The sequence below is a fragment of the Oreochromis aureus genome, linkage group 13 (assembly GCF_013358895.1).
Source record: "Oreochromis aureus strain Israel breed Guangdong linkage group 13, ZZ_aureus, whole genome shotgun sequence".
NCBI lineage: Eukaryota > Metazoa > Chordata > Actinopteri > Cichliformes > Cichlidae > Oreochromis > Oreochromis aureus.
The window spans coordinates 817,049-837,323 of NC_052954.1; the positions used below are offsets into that span (position 1 = coordinate 817,049).

The window sequence follows — 20,275 nt, forward strand, 5'->3', positions numbered from 1 at the left end:
GTATTTGCTATCCAGGACATTCAGGAAGTGTCTAAAATGTGGATTCTCAACGATAGACAGGGGGAGAGAGCATCCAACTATAAGGTCCTGGAGGATGGACTGGGTGATAGCCTGTTGCCTGGGTGAATTTGGGGAAAATAAGTGGATGCTTGGAGCAAACAATGATATTTGAGGCTGTGTGGGATTGACCGCTATCACTGATGTTGCAGATCCTGCTTTGTACTCCAAGTACCTACAAAACAGGGAAATAGGAATCTGTAAGACATCTGTTTCTATTCAACCACAACAAACTACTGTATCTTACAAGCACAGTAATTTTAAACCTATCAATGAGGGCAGGTCTTTGCATACAAAATAACCTAATCCAATCCAGTGTGACACATTTATAGATCATTAGGCACAACTAGTAATAATGAAAATACTGGAGTGTTCAGGGTTGCAAGACCTTAAATAACAAGAACAGAAAAACAGTTGAATGGAATCTACAAAAGATAAAATGTCTGTGTATTAACTTTGCATATTGCATTAAGTCTCCTCATCCCAGTCAGCTATCAGACACAGCTGTATTGACAAGAAATGAACTACTCAGTAAAGTCTGAAGTTACACAAATACAAAATAACTGAGAATGCCGCTGTTAGCCTAGCAATGATATAGGGACACTCTTGAAACGCCCATCCTTCCTTACGAGTCAGCAACCACATAAATATGCCCATTAAAGTTGATAACAAACCACACCATACCAGCCCTTAAAGTGCTCACTGAAACGGTTTCGATATATTTCTGCTCAATGAATTCGCCAAAATACCTAAAGTTAGTGAAAACTGTTTAAGTAGCTGATAGCCACTGCTAGAGCTAGCTACCTGTACTTAGCATGTAATGTTAGTTACAATCTTTACAAGAAAAGTTAAGTCTGCAGAGACAGTTGCAAAAAATCTGTCCCTAAATAGTTTATATCGCGCAAAGAACACATTATACATACAATATTACATAAACATGACCTGGTCATCTGAGGTTGGAAAAGTAAGTAGAAGAGTTTGAAGATGGATAGATGGCTACTGGCTAGCTTACCTTTGAGGGTGTTTGCGCTGCAGGTGCCTGGTGAAGGTTGAGGTAGTCCCGGCTGTCTCGGTCAAGGAGACTTTGCAAAATCTGCATTTTGCCGAATGCTTCTTTTTTGCATTTACCGAAAACTCTTTGTGTTCTGTGAACGCAAACTTTATGACAGACAAAGTCGCTGACATTTCTGTAACTTACTGACCTGGCTTACTGCTCAATCTAACAGGTTGCATTTTGTTGTATTTGAAGGGCGTGAAAGGCGAAATAATAATATGCCACAATATGGAGGGATTTGAGCATAGCTGAGCCACTGTGTCCCACTGTGTGAGAGCTGAGCAGTGAAAGGAAATTAAGTGAGGAGCCGGCTCTCACTCAATGGGAGTCGACTCATCTGATTCACTACAAAGCACTCTCTAAGCACGGCTCTTAGAGCTGATGCTTTTGCGCATGACACATTATCGAATGTTACGTTGTGTGTCATGGATACTGTTGACTCCAAATCTCCCGACCACTATGTTGATCTGAGACAGCAAGACCAAGACCGCGAGACCAAGACAAGACCGAGGGATCCTAGACCAAGACAAGACCAAGACCAAAGTCCGTTGAGACCAAGACAAGACCAAGACCAAAGACCGGTCTCGAGACATCCAACTCTACAAGACACACCCAGAATGCCTAACTGAAGGCCGGACAGTCCTGATCCCCAAGGACCCCAGAAGGGACCAGTCCCGTACAACTACCGGCCAATAACCTGCCTCAGTACCAGAAGCCCCTGTCAGCCATCATAGCGGCTAAGATGAATAGGCACATGGGTCAATACATGGGCAGGGCACAGAAAGGAATTGGCAGGAATACCAGAGGAGCAAAACACCAGCTGCTGGTAGACAGAGCAGTCGCCCGAGACTGGATGACCAGACTGACCAACCTGTGCACTGCCTGGCTTGATTACAAGAAGGCCTATCACTTGGTGCCCCACAGGTGGATCCTGGAATGCCTAAAATTGTACAAGATCAACAGGACCCTAAAAGCCTTCATCAGGAATTCAATGGGGATGTGGCGAACAACATGCGGGATGATATAAAGCTGTATGCCAAGAGTGCATGGGACATCGATTTACTGATCCACACCACCAGGATCTACAGCAGTGACATAGGAATGTCATTCGGACTGGAGAAGTGTAGTCGGATGTAACGAAGAGAGGGAAGGTAGTCAGAACTGAGCGGATCGCACTTCCAGAAGGCAAAATTGCAGACATTGAGGGCAATAATAAGTACCTGGGAATCCCGCAGGCGAATGGAAACCATGAAGGTGCCGCTAGGAAAGCTGCAATCACCAAATACCTGCAGAGGGTCATGCAAGTCCTGAGGAGTCAGCTGAATGGTAAGAACAAGATCCAGGCTATCAAGATCTATCCCCCCCCCTATCAGATACAAAGATCAGATACCTAGCTGGGATAATAAGCTGGCAAAAGGAGGAGATAGAAGCCACTGACCTCAAGACAAATCCAGCACCCTGAGAGTGTACGCTAAGCGAAATGATGGAGGCCGGGAACCGGTGAGTGTTAGTACCACAGTCCAGGATGAGACAATGAACATCCATGAGTACATCAGGAAGATGGCCACAACCGACCGCGAGCTTAGAGAATACCTCAGGCAGCAAGAACCCGAGAAAGAAGAAGAGCAAGGAGAAGAACCAATCATGGAAGGACAGGCCCCTGCACGGTGTGTACCACTGGCAGATAGAAGAGGTGGCTGACATCCAGAAATCCTGCCAGTGGCTGGACAAAGCTGGATTAAAAGGCAGCAGAGAGGCACTAATCATGGCAGCACAGGAACAAGCTCTGAGCAAAAGATCCATAGAGGCTGGGGTCTATCACACCAGGCAAGACCCCAGGTGCAGGCTGTGCAAAGATGCCCCTGAGACAATCCAGCACATAACAGCAGGGTGGAAGATGCTAGCAGGCAGGACATATATGGAACGCCATAACCAAGTGGCCGGCATAGTGTACAAGAACATCTGTGCCGAGTATAACCTGGAAGTCCTGAGGTCAAACTGGGAGATGCCCCCAGGATGGTGGAGAATGACCGAGCTAAGATCCTGTTTTGTCACTCATCCAAGTGACTTCTTCAGTCTTGCAGTCAGCTGAGACTGAACAAGTCACCTGGATGAGTGGCAAAACGTTTCTCCCACTGAAAAACACTACATCAGTTATCAGTTGATATTTGACTTATGTCCACCAAGGTCTTCAAAGTCAGCTACATATTTATCAGTCTAAAGTTGAAACAAAGCTTAATTTAGAAATAATTTAGAAACTATCATTCTTACAAGTGTGGCGTGTATTGTCAAGAAAAAAAAGGTGAAACAATAAAAGTCTGGGCTTTGTAAATACTCCCTGGAGCGTGAGTTGCCTTGGCAGAGGTTTGTGCTCTTTGGGTGCTTCTTGTTACCTTTTTGTCTTTGTTTTAGTCTATTTATGTGTTTGCATTCATGTAATGTTGTCTATTTCAAAGTTTAGATGACTAATAGTGATTAATCATAACAAAATAAAAAGGTTATTGTTGTGTTAATTTCAGAGTAATGGATATAGGTAGCCATGTTACCATTTATTATTAACATCAGATGTATTTGAGAATGTTAGCAAGATGCAGTTTGCTATGATGACGAGAACAAAAGAGTTTTTCGATGTTCAGTTAATTCCTTTGGTTAAGCTCAGAATTGTTATATTACAGTATGACAAAAAGTAGATAAGAGAATTGTTGGCTGCACAAAAAGTGACCAGAGACTGCCATTGGACCACAAACTGCATTTTATTGTATCTATTGTATGATGCTGTTCTGAACTCCATTTTAAGCAGACTCATGGAAATGAGTAGTATCTCAGATAACAATTGCAAGGAGGATTGTTTATTAAGATAAGGAGATCAAATATCAAGTAATAAAAAACTGGACCTGTACAAGGGCCACTAATAACCCTGACTATCCATCCATTTGCTGTGGAGCTGTTCATCTATTTTGATTAACAAGCAGTGTAAATAGATTAAATATTGCTGTTTGTGTCTCAGACTGTGCTTTTCTTCTCGTTCAGGCTGTGGGTCTGGGCCTACACTATGTCAAACTGGGAGGTCTAAGTGGGGCTGAGAGGATGACTAAATACAACCGGCTGATTTCTATAGAAGAAGAACTGGCCCAACAGGGAATCCTTGGTAGGTTTTTTTTTCTTTAAATCAGCCTTCCTTGTGATTTTTTTTTTGGCTGGACAGAGAAACAAGGCCAGACAAAGCCAGAGAGAGAGAACGGTAGTAGTAGTGTCTGTGTTTGGGAATACGTCTCTCTCTTACTGCTGGATATGAAAGGACACGGTGTGTGTGTGTGTGAGTGTGAGTGGAAGAGTGAAAACCCCCTACCTTGGATCTGTTAATTGGCCACCTAATTACACACAAGGACAAATACTTTCCCATCCATCATTTCAGAAAAAGCAGGCAGGGGCAGCAGAGGGTTAATGAGAGATGAGTACATGTCTGTGTAATCAGCTGCCATAAGCCGACATTATTCAGCATGTTTATCTGTGTTTAATGTTTGTGTTCATTCTACACAAAGTGAAAGGGTTAACGTTCCTCAGCTGCAGCAGTACAAATGCTATTTCCATCCAGTTGTCGTAGGTGTCTACGCTCCAGCTTTTGTACATTCACTTTATTTAATTTTGTCTCATCCAGTCTTTAAGGAGAAGCACCCTCCTCCACTGTTCCCTGACAGCCCACATACGCATTCAGGCACCACAGAGGGAGCAAGGTCTGGATTGGAGGAACACAGCTCACATCTGATTCAGACAGATTTTTGAAGGTGTCTTCATGATAATATAATATATTTACCTTTCACAATTCAGTTTTGCAATTAACACCACCTGTAATAATCTGCTGAGGTGATTATAACCGTTGTGGATCGATCCTGGGTCACCAGTGTGTCAGCGCCATTCTGCTACGTTTACAGCTCTGAGAAAAGTGTCTCTAACAGTTTGAAATATGAGTTCTTATCAAATATATTAACATTTTGAGTTTCAGACTGGGAGGAAATCACACACAGTGCTATGTACAATGTTGTCATTTTAATTTGAAATAAAAACCAGAACGATTTTAAGGGACAGAAGTTCATGTCAGTTCAAGTCCCCAAATAAGTTCCACATGGAAGATTTGCTTTTATATCTTTGCTAAATCTGCTGGATGGTGTTTGAAGGAAACGTTTGTATTTTTACTCCTCAGCAGTAAAAGAATGATGGTGTGTTGTCATCAGTGTCAGGTTTATGTACTAAAAATCTCAGACAGGTTTGTGTCTCAGTGACCTCAACCTCAAGGTCAGAGGTCAAGTTTTCTGAAAATCTTGTGAATGGGATGAAATTAGATTTTGATTCAGTGTCAGTGTGTATTCAGTGTTTGCATTTATCAGCAAATAAATGAGAAAATGATCACGCGTGGCCCAAAAGCATGTTTTCCTGCTGTCTTCCATTTCTGCAGGTTTGTATGTGCATCGATCCAGAATATCTTCCAGGCAGTAAAAGATTTAACTGAAAATCGAATTAATGGAATTAATTTCACAGCTCTGAAAAGAGGTTCATTTATCGCAGTCTTAATTTTAAAGAACTAAAAGACGAGACCACAGTGAAACCTTTTAATGTCACAGCTGACGGTGACACATTTTGTTAGCAATCTGATTTAAGAGTGTGACAGTTGTTGAGTCATCGTGTTTGCTGTGCCTGTGGAAGCTTTAAAAGAGCTGGGTAAAGAAAAGGCTGATAAACAGACATATACAAGTACAGAGCGCTGACGGCGTTATCAAACACTGCCTGCCCCTTGTCAGCATGGGACATGAGCTTCGAAACTGGGCAGCACCTTTGTCGGCTCCGCTGATGGCTCCCATCCTGTGGAGGAAGTGACTGTGTCTGTGTGTAACAACAGAAGAGGAAAGACCCAGAGGTGTAGCTCCTGCAAAGGTGGAGGAGCTGTATGGACCGGACACATAAAGCTGCATCAATGTGTCTGTCACATCACTTTATCATTGAACATAGTACCGATCACCAGGGGTTATAATTCATGCACAATTTATGGTGCCACAGTCAGGGGTTAAAGTGGGCTATTGTTTGGTTCGGTTCACTCAGAGGTAGAAAAAGACAAAGACAGGACAGGTGAGGAAGAAGACAAGGAAAGGGATAAGCTTTAATACTGACACCTGACTCTGGATCACTTTATCGGTGAAGAAAACCTTTAAACAGTGAATCCTAAGATGAGTTTTGAAGACACTGCACTGTCGTCCCATTCATCTCTTGTACAGTACTACAGAGCTTTTGTGATTTAAAAGCAAAACACTAGTAACGAGAATTGGGAAAGAAAGTATGCATGCTCCTGATGTGGCTGTCCACTGGGATGGCCACATCTGTCTTTGGAAACCACCACTAACCACCACTGAATTCCCACAGGACCTCAGCTGTGTCGTTCTCAACAAGAATCAGAGGCTTCTACTCCACATGCAGCACAGATGTTCTTGTACACCATCCCAGCTTCTCATCTGCTGCTGTGTCCTGGATAGTTTCAGTACAGTTTTATTTAAATAGCGCCGAATCACAATAACAGTTATGTTGTAAGGTAAAGACTGTACAATGACCCTTTTTCCCAAGAACAGAACAAGACAGTGCTCCTTATACCTGGAACCAGTGTTGGTCAAGTTACTTGAAAATAGTAATTAGTAACTAATTACTGATTACATCTCCAAGAAAGTAATCCCATTACTTTACTGATTACTTATTTTCAATGGTAATTAGTTACTCCATTACTTAGTTACTTTTAAAAAACATGATACAAAACCTGAATGTGTAATAAAGCAACAGACCTTTCAGCCAATCATATGAATTGTAATCAAATGAAAAAGTCTCTTTTTTAAAATTGTTTTATGAGTTTTAATCTTTTAATTTTATGCATCCAGCAAAAATTAAATTATATGCAACAGTCTATGACTGGAAGAAATGTGTATAACATTTAAACCTATTTTCTGCATATTCCAGCATATAAAATCAAATAGGTTTTTGATAGATGCAAGTGAAACGGTAAAAAATAAAGACCCAGCAGTTCTTAAATCTATTGTCACCTGTTCAGCAGGAGTGGGGCGGGTGTAATCCAATTACTTTTTTGCAATAGTAATCCCTTACTTTACTTGTTACTTGAAAAAAGTAATCAAATTATATGTTACTGCCCATCTCTGCTTGGAACAAATTACAACAGCACAACAGGACTGAAGGGTTTCAATCAAATTCTAAGGACAATGGAGCATCGGATGGCTGTTTCTTCTCTTAATCTTTTATTGTTACGTTTATTTTAATTGGTTATATGAATTGTAATGACTATAGTGTGTTTTAACTAGAGATGGCACGATACCACTTTTTTATGTCCGATGCCGATACCGATATCATAAATTTGGATATCTGCCGATACCGATATGAATCCGATATAGTGTTTTTTAATCAATAAAACTGTTTTTTTAATATCTTGCTGCATTTTGTATAAGTTCATACTCGAGTTTAAATAAACAACAACACTAAAACTATTCTGTTATACCTGTATGTAAAAAATACACTGCACCCAAAATATTTCATAGTTCAGCAACACTGATCAATCTAATAAACTTAAACCTGCTCCATCCTCCCTATTCTGGTATTTTAAAGAGTACTTAAAAGAAATATTAAGCAACCTAACTAATAGGGTTGCAAATGTTACACCCCTGAAAACAGGGGGAAAAGAATCACGAGAGTGATTTTGACTTGCGTCTCTCATGCAGCGTTTATTGCAGTGAGGAGAACGCGCGAAAGCCCCCTAGTGGAGAATAGAGACACTACTAATCGATCCCAGAAAAGGCTTACTAGCCGATCACTGATGTATAGATTGCAGTTCTCTTAAGTAACATGAAAGCCATTAATATAACATGAAAAATAATAAACTCTTAACCATTTTCTTGCCATATTTGCATTATTTTTGTCCTTATATCAACTGATATGAATTAGTATTAAGTGAACAGTTTTATATGCAGTAGTCCTTCAACCTGTCACACAAACTCCCAGCAAAAAAAGAAATAGGGAACCACCCCCCACCCTCCACCTCATGATGCTTAATCGATGTAATCAACTTTAATTTGATGCAGGGTGAAAAAAATGCACGGAACTGCAGAATTCACAGATGGTACCTTCCCAAAGGAAAAAGTACTATAGCTTACTAGGGTATATTAGACTTAACAGTTACTATATACAGTAATGGACTTCTATACATTTTACATCAGATTAAAACTTTGGGTGTAAGATTCAGATAATTATTTATTAAAAGCGAGATATTTTAAATGAGAATAAGAAAGAAAAGTATGTCTTTGTGCCCCCTTTTCCCTGTTCATGCCCTGTCGGTCCCCCTGGCTACACTTTGCTAGATCCGCCCCTGCACAGTTACCAGCCGTCAGCTACGTAGAAAAGGATCCTGGTGTAGAAAGTAATATTAAATACATTCTAACAACAGCTTATCAAGCTTAAACGTGCTGCTGTTGTTCAGCCGCTGGTTTCCTCTTTCTGGTGCAAAGTGGGCCAAAAACAAAGAAGAGAGACGGACTCGCGACAGAAAAGCCGATCAGCTGATCGTTAAGCAGTTTCACGATTGAAGTAGCAGCAGGAGAGAGAGAGAGAGGCAGTCGCTCCATATATCGGTTGTTAAGCTTAACATGGGAACGCTTTACAAACATTCAGAGATGAACTTACACACTTGCTTTACTTCTCTCTGGGATAACTTCCTCGGAGATGAAATGCTGGTTTGGTAGCGAGGCTACAAATACACGCAGCCGCTCAATCACGTGACGCACACTGCTCCGACGTGCTACGGTTATGAGCCGAGTTACGCCGTGTCGCAAGTTTTGTGAGGTGATTTTTTGATATTTAATGGATCGGATTATATTTTTTTATTTCCCTCCGATATCTGATCCAGTAATTTAGGTCAGTATCGGACCGATACCGATACGTAATATCGGATCGGTCCATCTCTAGTTTTAACATGCTGTAGTTTTGTATGGTTTTTTAAAACAGGACGCTCTTGAAAATGAGACCTTGTTTCTCATTGAGATTTACCTGTATAAATAAAAGTGAAATTAGAAAATAATAATAATACAGAGAAAACCCCAACAATCATATGACCCCCTATGAGCAAGCACTTTGGCGGGAAGGAAAGGAAAGGAAGGAAGGAAGGAAAAACTCCCTTTTAACAGGAAGAAACCTCTGGCAGAACCAGGCTCAGGGAAGAGCAGTCATTGGCTGCAACTGGTTGAGGGTGAGGAAAGGAAGACAGGTCAAAGACGAAGAGGGCCAGAGATCAATAACAACTAATGATTAAATGCAGAGTGTTGCACAAACACATAGTGAATGTGCAGACTGTGAGCCTTTGTATGCTTGGTGCTTAGTGCCTGTTCTTATACTTCCATGATCTCTGGATCTCCTCAGTTGTGACTACCTTCCTTCCCTTTTTTTTTTTATCATCTCACTACATTTTCTTCAGTCTGAAGGACATTCTGATGTCTTTGGTATAGAGTGTGGCAACTGATGTATCATTGGCTTAGAAAAGAAAGTTAGCGGCCATCCAGGTCTTTATGTCTTTAAGACATTCCTGCAGTTTAACTAATTGGTGTGTGTTACCTGGCTTCATGGACAGATATAGCTGGGTGTCATCTGCATAGCAGTGAAAATGTATGCTATGTCTTCTAATGATGCTGCCTAAGGGAAGTATGTATAACGTAAACAGAATTGGTCCTAGCACTGAACCCTGTGGAACTCCATAATTGATCTTAGTGGGTGAAGAGGACTCTCCATTTACATGTACAAATTGGAGTCTATTAGATAGATATGATACAAACCACTGCAGTGCAGTACCTGTAATACCTACAGCATGTTCTAATCGCTCTAATAGGATATTATGGTCAACAGTATCGAACGCTGCACTGAGGTCTAGCAGGACAAGCACAGAGATGAGTGCTCACTAAGTTCAGCTACAGCAGTGGACTCAGTGAAGTTGCTGCATTAGCTTATTAAGTGCTAGCTTATTAACTGTTAGCTAACGGTACCACTGAGTGAGAACTGCTTTGCTTGCAGATGCTCATGGGGTGCAGTTAGCTTCTTTAGCCAGTAGGTGTGAAACACATCAGGGCCTGGTGCTGTCCAACTCTTCATGCTTGAGACTCTTTATTGGATGTTTGACACTGTCATGGCTACTGGTTCCTGTTTAGGGAGGTTGCTGTGATCTGCTCTTAGCTCCACTAGTCACTTTTCTACTCTTCCAGTAGAAAAGTCTCCAGCCTCAGTGGGGCTCTGCCATCTGGACACGCTGCTGGACTCGCTGATGCTGACTGATGGACGGTGCCACAGAGAGTCCACCTTGGATGGTTCAGTGGAGAACGTCTGGTTTATTCTTTTATGTTCTGTGTCTCTGGTATACCTCTTCTAGCAGTTAGCCAAGTCTGTGAGTCATGACAGCTTCTAAGGCCTCAGATGTGAACAGTTGTTGTGCCTCCTAGGGACTATTTTCTTCATCACACCTTTTTGTTGTTCTAACTTTCCTCTGTGCTGCCTCGATCTTTGGGTTTCAGTGATGGCCACAGTAGGGATTGTCTGTAATACTGCATTCAGTAGAATGAGAGTACAGGTTTCCAGCTAAGCCACGATATTCTTTATCAGTTCAGCTGCTCTTGCATTCAATGCTTTTAATATACCAGTTGTTCTTAGAGTGTGTGGATGAATATATATCCCTCCTAACCTGATGTTGGAACACTGAACTGCCTCACTATAGTCTTGCATGGCTCAGTTTAATTGGTTTTTCATGTATTTATATGTATTTATATTATTCAGGTGTCCTTGGAAGCATGAGCAACACACTTTGCCCATCTGGGTTTAAGTACCTGGGACTGTCCACCATTTGGTTCTAGAAATTAAAAAGCTTCTCCAATGAGAAGTGAAACGTCTGCAAGAAACTTAAAGAAGTCCAGCTGCGTTCTTTCCAACCTCCTTAGACTAAACGATCTGAAGGTTAACACTAACACTAATGTGTCTGGAATTGTACAAATGTTCTATAGTAAAAAAAAATGTACAAATAACTAACAAAAGCAAGCATGTTTTAAATATCTGGGCAAAAGTAAAAAGAACTCACAATGGACTCGAATTAACCCTTTAAAGCCCAGCGTATTGTATGTGATACATGTGTTTTTGTGTGTTTTTGAGACTTCTACATCATCGGCGTGACTTTTCTTTATCCTCAAAAAATGATATAAATTGCATGACACATTTTTAATGACTAAATTACAAAAATGTGGCGTATGTAGCAAATGTGTTACAAATTAAAAATCATATATATGCAGATTGAAATTTGATATATTTTTGTATAAAGGTACAACAAACACTCCATTATCATAAAATTAAAGATTCCTGGCAGTTATTTCATGCTTCAGGTTTCAAAGGGTTAAATAAGGATGTTGTGACAAAGTGGATGAGCAGATGCAATGCTCTCCATTTGTCCCATATGTGTTGACCTTTATTTGCACATTATTCGGTTTCTGTTTATTTGCTATGATTTGCTGTTTGTCAAATAACATTGCTTCACTCACTATCCCGGGTTTGTTTGTGTAAGCATTCTGTTGCCGGCAAATCAAACATTCTCCAAATTTAGGCAAATACTCAGTTACATGTTTCTTTATATTTTATTGTGTTACAGATTAAGTCATTTGTTTATACTTACTTCAGGTGTGGGGAAACGCCCGCCTAGCATTTCCTCATTTTAAAGTCCTGCTGATGTCACACATGACATCAGCAGGTCGAACCAAGTGGAGGGGTTTCTTTGTCCATAGAAATGCTTCCTTTTGTTTGTGTCAAGGTCTGAAGGGATTTGTTGAATCTTTTCTTTTCATTAATACCGCCATTTAGTTGTGTAAATGTGCTAGTTAGAAGTGCGAGGGGGTTTTGTGTCTTTTTTAATCATCTGTGTAGAGTTTTAGATCCCTCAGCTCAAGTGAGTGGTACTGGCTGGGCTAATTGAAGGGAAATTGATGGCCCTATTTAAAGCCAGTCTCTGCCAGACTCAGATGAGGGAGGAGAGGTGAGCTGTGTTGCATGTACTGTTTTGTTAATTGAGTTACTTTGGGGAGAAGTTTTGTTAAGTTACACATTGTTATAGGATTTTTTGATTGTATTCTGCTCTATTGTAGTTAAAAAACCCGTAGTTGTTTAGCTTCATTTAAATCTCCTATTTCACTGTGTTTCATGACAAAGCTTGCATGAGAGAATACCACAGGTGCCTCCACCCTTGCTGAGTTTGCTGAGATAAGCTTGACCGGTTACTATTTTTAACAGTTTGAACATATGTTTCATGCTTATCACCTTGTAAGGAGTTGTTTTACACACAAGGGGCGCCGCCATGACATATTTTAGGAAGGAGCAGGGTATAAATAAAGAGAGAACTGATGTCTCAGTGTGAGTCTCCACTGAGATCACCCATGTATATACATGTTTGAGTTGTCTTTCTTTGCCTGCTGAAACAATTCTTTGACACACATTAAATGGAGTTCGCTGTAAATAAATTGCTCACCTCTGGAAACCGGAAATGTCTGCGTAGTCTGCTTCCCTACCACCTTCCTTGACATTCGAGTCTGACTACTTCACAGATGTATTTTGCATTTAGTATTTAAATGACATGCATTTTAAACAAACATATTAAGAGTGTGAAAAGAAAGAAGAATGAAACGAAAAGAAAGTTCTTCCTGTTGTGATTTGTTTGGCAGCTCACACCCAGTGTTGCTGTAAATGTAAGCGAGTAGGGATGGGTATCGTTTAGGTTTTATCCGATACCGGTGCCAAACCGGTACTTTTGAAACGGTGCCGGTGCTTAAACGGTGCTCAAACCGGTGCTTAAAGAATGGAGAACACAAACTTTGTCCAAAAACCTCTCATGTTCAGCTGTTTTTTTTGGAAAAAGATAACAATGTTAGCCTTTTCTGCAGCTATAGGGCATATATGGTCTCACTCTTGGCTGGAAGCGGTGCTTAAAAAATGGAAAAAACACAAACTGTGTCCAAAAACCTCTCATGTTTAACTGTTTTCCACTTTTTCTTTGGTCATTTTAGCCTTTTTGGCCAGGGTGAAGGGAGCATCTGCCATCAAACAAGAAGACACTTACTATGTAACTACGACGGTGTTTGCTAGTTCACCTTACATGCATCAATGTAATAATGTGGTTAGCCTACTCAACGTAAATTACACACGAACAACATGAAGCTACTCACGCAGAGGAGAACGGCTGCTGCTGCCATCATCATCCTCATCATTTCTGCTACGCTGACAGGGCTAGGGGCCAGGACTCTACTCTTCGGGTTTTTGGGGGATGTTGCTAACTCCGGGTCCAATAACAGGCACCACACCCGCAGTAGATGTGCTCGGTGTGAGGTCTCGCAGCAAGCTATCAAACACGGCGGATTTCTCGGCTTTAAAAAAAAACCGCTATGTGTCGCCAGGTGTTTCATCAGATTTGAGGTGTTACCTCCTTTGACAGTATCACAGTATCAGCTTAAAGCACTTGTTGCAGGCTGCTGAGTTTGCATGTTTTGCTGTGAAGTACAGCCAGACTTTGACCGCTTCGCCTTGGGCATTTTTAATCTGTAGCTCTGCTCTAAAAGAACGTACGTACCTGGCCCCGCCTACTATCCTCGGAAACGTAAAATGATTGGCAAGAATTGGCTCAGGAAAAAAAAAGCACCGAAATAAAGCACCAAAATGTGCGCTGCTTTTCGGTCTGGTTACTACCGTTTATGTCAGAACCGGTGCCATCATGGCACCAGACACTGGTACCCATCCCTATCAGCGAGTAAAGGCAGCCTCTAATCAATGAAATGTGCAGACACAAACCGGGGCTGGACACACAGCAGCACTCATCTGAAGCTCACCAGCAGGCAATTTTTGAAAATGCATGAAATGATGATCAAAATAGGTCAAATTAAGTGTTTCCCACACACACTAACAGGACCTCCCTAATTGCTGCTCCTTGAAGGAACAAAAACACAGAAACAACAAAACATTAGCTTGTATCGGCGTGATGTTGAGGGAACACAGTGCTGAGAAGAGACCAAAGGAAGAAAAGGACATCACATGGCTTGGGTAATTGCATGTTTTGCCTTAGTTTGCGATGTCGGCTCCGTCCATCAGTCGGAATCAGCGAGTCCAGCAGCTTGAGCTAAGGCAGAGGAAAGAAACCAAAGTGCTGATGTTGTTTCTGCTGAGGAAAAGAAGAGGGAGGCAGTGCATCCAAGGGACACCAGCGTCTCTCCTCCTTTGAATGCAAAACTATATGTCGGCATTCAGCTGCGCCCACACAGCCTCGACTAGAAGAACCTCTTTAGATACAGATATGAGGAGGTAGAGACATAAATCTCTTTTTTCATTTACTCTCGCTCAAGCAGGTCAACTGCACACTGACACTGACAACCTCCAACTAGATAATCCCACACATCCTCACGCTGCTTTGTCAGCTGTCTACACCAATGATTAGTTTGTCGAATCTGCTGAGAGACTGTTTCCTGTTCCTAACAACGTGCTGGTAAATAAACTTAACCAGGACTTCCTCTGCAACATGTGCTTCAGCAGACTGATGAAAGAATGAAGGGAAGCCTTTGAAGCAGTGCTGCTGATGAACTTGGTTAGAACACAGACTTTGATCCACAATGACATTTCCTGTACACTGTGTCAGGGGCTGGAAATTGCACCTCAGTGTTAAATGAAGCCTAAAGCGTTAATGAACAGCAGCACACAATAGGTGATGGACACCAGCCATAGTTCACAACTCTCATGTTTCACTCTCTCAGTGAAGAAAGTGTGTGGGAAATGTGGGCAGGTGTTGGGGAAAACAAAACACCGAAGCGGCTCGGCCATGTGGTCAAATCAATCCGTGCCTGGCCCTGCTGGAGATTTCAGACGCTGGTACAAAGCAGCCAGTGGGGAAAAGTTCAGCATTTCTGGACTCTGTGAAAAGGTCGATGGTTTCCGTCTTGTAAAAAAAATACAACAGTGTGCAGATTAAAAACACCACCATTGTTTCTGCAGCCAGTCAAAAACAATGGTGGCGTTGCAGAGGGGCTGCAGGTACAGCACAGCTGAGACTGAAACAAACACGTCAAAGCAAACCTCGTGTCCAACACATTCTATTCAGATACTTTGTAAAACATTTAATTAAATGAGTTGAGGAGAAAATAACTGCTGCGTGCCGTCATAACATAACGGGAGCTCAGGACTAAGAACAGAGGCTGGTGGTACGACTCAGGCTCGTCCTGTGTTTCACGCTCTTTGGAGCCTCTCTGGCTGTGAAAACGCTACAAGCTTAAATAAACCATGTTTCCCACTGACAAATAAAAAAAATGGTACTTTGCTTTTTTAACAGCAAAAACGTGTATTCAAATAAACCAGGATATAACACATTAACTTATTTGTGGGTTTTAAAAAAAAAAAGTGATCTTATACATGGTTTGTACTAGGGGTGCAACGGATCAAAAATCTCACGGTTCGGATCGGATCACAGTTTTAAAGTCACGGATCGGATCAATTTTCGGATCAGCAAAAATAGAAAAAAAAAGACAAAAATTCTACTACTGCGTTTACTTATTTAAGTATTTTTGCCTATTAAAAACATTCAACTGAAGACTCATTCCACGCACTTATATAAAAACAAATTAAGGTGCAATATGGACATTATGGACCATGCTGGGCAGCCTCTGCATCATCTGCACATGGCCATAAACAACCAGAACAGTCTGTTCAGTGACAGGTTGCTTCTCCCAAAGTCAAGTCCTTTGTCCCACACGCCATCAAACTGTTTAACTCCTCGCTGGAGGGGAAACGGGACAGAGGAGGGGGAACAAGTAAGCTGTAGTGCCTTTTCACTGTGCAATAGTTTTTGTTAATATCCAACGGTGCAATAGACTCACAATACTTGAAATGTGCCGTTCCCTTGTATCCTTATTCCTATTTATTCTATTTATCCCTTTTGTATACTCTGTATTTATATATGTGTAAACATTGTATATTTCTGCTCACATTCTGCAACTTCTGTGGGTGCTGTGCTACTGGAAACTGAATTTCCCGGAGGAACCCACCCGAGAAATAAATAAAGTTTCTTCTAATCTAATGTAATCTATAGGGCAGTGCAGGGCTTTGTATCTACCTCTCCGCTGTGATATAACGGGCGGTCACGGTCACGTGGCTTTCCGTTGCCCTGGAGCTCCACCCATTTGTAGTTGGAGCAACAGAAGATGCCTGGGACAGTTCAGCCATAACTTTAAACTTCTCCTGCTCATACATGCTTGGAAGGATCTTGTCACTGAAGTGGACGCGCAACGAGATATCATAGCGTGGCTCAAGCACGTTCATCACAGTTTAAACCTTGTTTTGCACAACAGACGACGGCCTCCCGTCTGCAGCTAAACACCCCATTAGCTTTTAGCTTTAGCCCGGTCGGACTGGGCAGCAAAGGGCTGCTTAAATGCCGCAAACTCCTCTGCTCCGCTACTTGGACCGCTAGCGCTACCGCTTGACAGACTGACGACGCGCACCATACACATACTTTTTTTTCTTTTTCGAATCTTCGGATCACGTGCGTACCGAACCGTGGAGTGGGATCGGTTCGGATTTCGGATAAACCGTGATCCGTTGCACCCCTAGTTTGTACAATAAGAGATCAAATAAAGTTTAAAGGGAAATCAGTGAATATTAATCCCAAGAGCATTAAAGAGCTGCTTAGTGACGACCAAATGAAAAACACTGGAACACATTTTTATCTGATTGTAAAACACTTTCATTCAAACTGATCCCTAAATATGTTCAATAAGTTCGAACCTTAACCGTGATGAGGTTGTTGATTGTTTTGTTTTTTTTAAATCCCCCACAAAAATGCAAACTGTAAGTAAACGATGGCTGTATCCACTGATATGACACTTTGGTTACTGTGAGGCTCGCGCTGAGCATTTTCACTCCACCGTGTGAAACACTGAATGACTGAGAATCAGAGACACTGCAGACTGCGTAATCTGCTGTATCCTCCTTTATGACTGTAAGGAGGCCATAATTTACAAACTGGACATCAAACACACTCTTCAAATAATGTCAAATAAATTCCTGGAATTGTGTTTTAAAGAAGTGAAGTGACCATAAGCTGATCTTAAGGGTCAACAAGTCGAGTGAGGGTGCACACAGAAAACAGGAGTTGTTCCCCCAAATAAAATATGTCTGAGTGAGTGAGGAGAACCATTGAAAACTAAATCTATCACTGTGATTGCTTACTGGGAGGCTACAAGTTTAACACTGGTCTACATGGAACAATTCAGAGAAAAGCAAAAGCTCGAGGCTGTGAGGCGACTGTAGTGTCACTGTGCATAACGATGAAGTGGTATTTTACAAAAGGAGCTGAATGAACTGCACCCAGGTGGTGTATGATACATGCCTTTATTTTACTGGAATCAAACAGTCCAGTGGGAATTACTGATGCAACAGGAACATGTCTGACTTTGCCTCTGACGGTGAAACCCACCAGGAATCCATCTGACTGTATTCTCATTAATACAGTCAGAGGTTATTAAGTGTATACTAATGTAATAGAACAAAAGGCTGGGTAATAACACTCCATATTAGTCTTCAGTCACTCGCATCCTCTGTACACATGGATACTCAGGTGAGGCCTGAGCTCAGGTGGCATCACACTGCGGGGAGAGACGAGGACACTGACCTGCACACACACACACACACACACACACACACACACACACACACACACACACACACACACACACACACACACACACACACACACATTAAACCAATCAGCAGTGTCTCCTCTGTCAGGCTACAGCAGGTAAGGAGGACAGCTGAGAATCTGTCGGTGAGGCCAGCGTGACCACACAGTGGGATCATTTAGATAAGAAACAAAGGATCGACGCTCTCATCATATAAAAAAAGATACCTGGAGTGCTACAGTGCTCATCAAATATAAGGTTTATGCAACAGTTAACAGTAATGTGCAAGTGCTTTATTAATGCTAAAAACGAATTATTAAAGTTAGCCATTCATTTTCAAAATACTGATAAGAAAGCACTTTAATATTTCTTTTATTAAGATGCCAAATTACAGCTACAGTTTCTGAACAGAAAAATAGTTTTAGTGGTTGAATGTTAGTCTTGTGTAATCACAGCTACACTGGACATCTCAGAGAAGTTCAGCTGCACAGATGAAATCAGCTTGAAATTCCTCTCTACTGTTCACAGTGGTAAGGATTATGCATTAAAGTGCTTGGTGATATTCAATAAGTGTGGTCAAGTAGATCCAAAATGTTCCCAGGAAGAAACAGAAAGCTAAACTGGATGAAGCACCTGTTTTTAAGTAACAGTAGTGCTCTTGCTTTTGTCTGTAACGTTAAGGCAAAGATGAATGCTTCTTGATCAGAAGGTCTCCATGATGACCGCAGCTGAATGAAGAAGTCTTACATAGCTGCTAAAAATCACAGGTGCCTGCAGACATGCAGAAATGCCTCAGATCAGCCAGAGAGACTGTAGATGTATGTGTGGGGGGACAGTATGATGAACATGAAGGTGCACCACAGCATGTCTGCATCACCAGTTTGTCCTTGTGGGAAACACTGGAGCGTCTCTGCACGCACACTCTGTTGACATGCTCGACTTTTTCCTGACCTCTGTGAATTATATACTAGCCCACAGGTGTCAGTAGATTACCACCGATGGCTGACGAGATTGTGTTTGTCATAGCCTGACAAAGACTTTGTTAACATGTACCACACACTGACTCTCAGCCCTGTGACAGTGTGATAAAAAATATAGGTATGCTGAATTAAATCTGGTAACAATCAGACTGCCTGATTGATTTCTGGTCGACTGAGATAATCTGAGATGTTCTCGGAGGAGCCACACTTCAGTCTAGTGCTGGGCGATATGACGATATATATCGTGTGGACGATAGAAAAGTGTCTATCGTGCCATTTGTCTTCTATCGTTTCTAACCCTAATTTTATAAATTATTACATAAAATATATCATTAACCCTTTACAACCGGTCGGAGCAGGCACGCTCCATTTTGCCTAACTATTTTTTTAATCCCTGTAGAACTGGAACCAGGTAAGGTAGCGCAATAATTTTTTTTTGCATATGAAACCAGAGGAGTTGTACTTACATCTTATTCCATTAGCTTGTCCTAGGTCACGGTTTCCTCCCACATATAGCTTTGCAAAAATTGCATAAAAAGCACTTCCAGCAACAAAAACATAATATTCCAGAAAAAAGGCTTTGCCGATCCGATCAGCTGTTCATAACACTTCCTACGTTGGAATATAAGTCAGCGCAACTATCGCATGTCCGCCATTACCTGTCCGAAACCGGAAGTGACGTCATTGTCGCGGAAAATGTAGTTTTTTAGCTTCAAAACCTATGTTGGTGTTTTTAAAAGTCATGTTTGACTTTATGCTTTTCTGTATAGTTTCTGGGAGGCTTAGAAGTCAAATTACACTGTTGTAAATAGTTTATTTTGATGCACATGCTGTGTTTTTGCAAATTTGCATTTATTTATTTTCATTTTTCCTGTAGTATATAAAAATTAGTGTATCTCAAAAATAAAACTATGAAGACACTCAAAATAAATTTCTCGTGGTTGGAAACTATTTTGTGCAACTTTTTTGTATTTACAGTTTTGAGGGATAAGCCTCATATGTAAAAAACAAAACAAAAACGATTTTCAATTTTTTTTGTAGTTTATTGCACTTTTTTGCAATTTATGTAGTTACTATGGACTTAATGCATACATATTATTAAAATTTGGGCTGTAACGGTTGTATTGATGTATAGCAACTTGAAATGCTCCCACAAATGGCTCCACAGCATGTAAAATGTAAAGATAAGCTCTGGCGGACTTGGTTCTATGGTAGGTCTTAAAGGGTTAAATAGCCTGTGGCAAATATATTAGTGTTGTCTTCTCACTATACATACTCTTAACTTGATGCAAGAGAAAATAAAGTATAAAAAAATTATATTTTTCGCAAAGAAACTCCATCTTGTGGTTTTGCGACATGGTGCTGCTTTACGTGCACCCGGATTTGTGACATACTTTACGGTAACTCAAAACAAAGACTGC

General features: G+C 41.2%; 2 protein-coding genes across 7 annotated transcripts in view; one reads left to right on the forward strand and one right to left on the reverse strand.

The window, feature by feature from the left end:
- eno4 (enolase 4) overlaps positions 1-5,187 on the forward strand; it is a 41,689-nt gene extending 36,502 nt beyond the window's left edge. For both annotated transcript variants that reach the window (XM_031755028.2, XM_031755029.2), the window contains 2 exons: positions 4,142-4,259; positions 4,770-5,187. In XM_031755028.2, the coding sequence (XP_031610888.2) occupies positions 4,142-4,259; positions 4,770-4,894 (243 nt within the window). In that variant the 3' untranslated portion in view covers positions 4,895-5,187. The remainder of the gene's footprint in view (positions 1-4,141; positions 4,260-4,769) is intronic.
- A 12,381-nt stretch (positions 5,188-17,568) lies between these two features.
- shtn1 (shootin 1) overlaps positions 17,569-20,275 on the reverse strand; it is a 35,032-nt gene continuing 32,325 nt past the window's right edge. For all 5 annotated transcript variants that reach the window (XM_039621519.1, XM_039621521.1, XM_039621520.1 and 2 more), the window contains one exon: positions 17,569-17,867. The gene's annotated coding sequence lies outside the window, so the exon portion shown is untranslated. The remainder of the gene's footprint in view (positions 17,868-20,275) is intronic.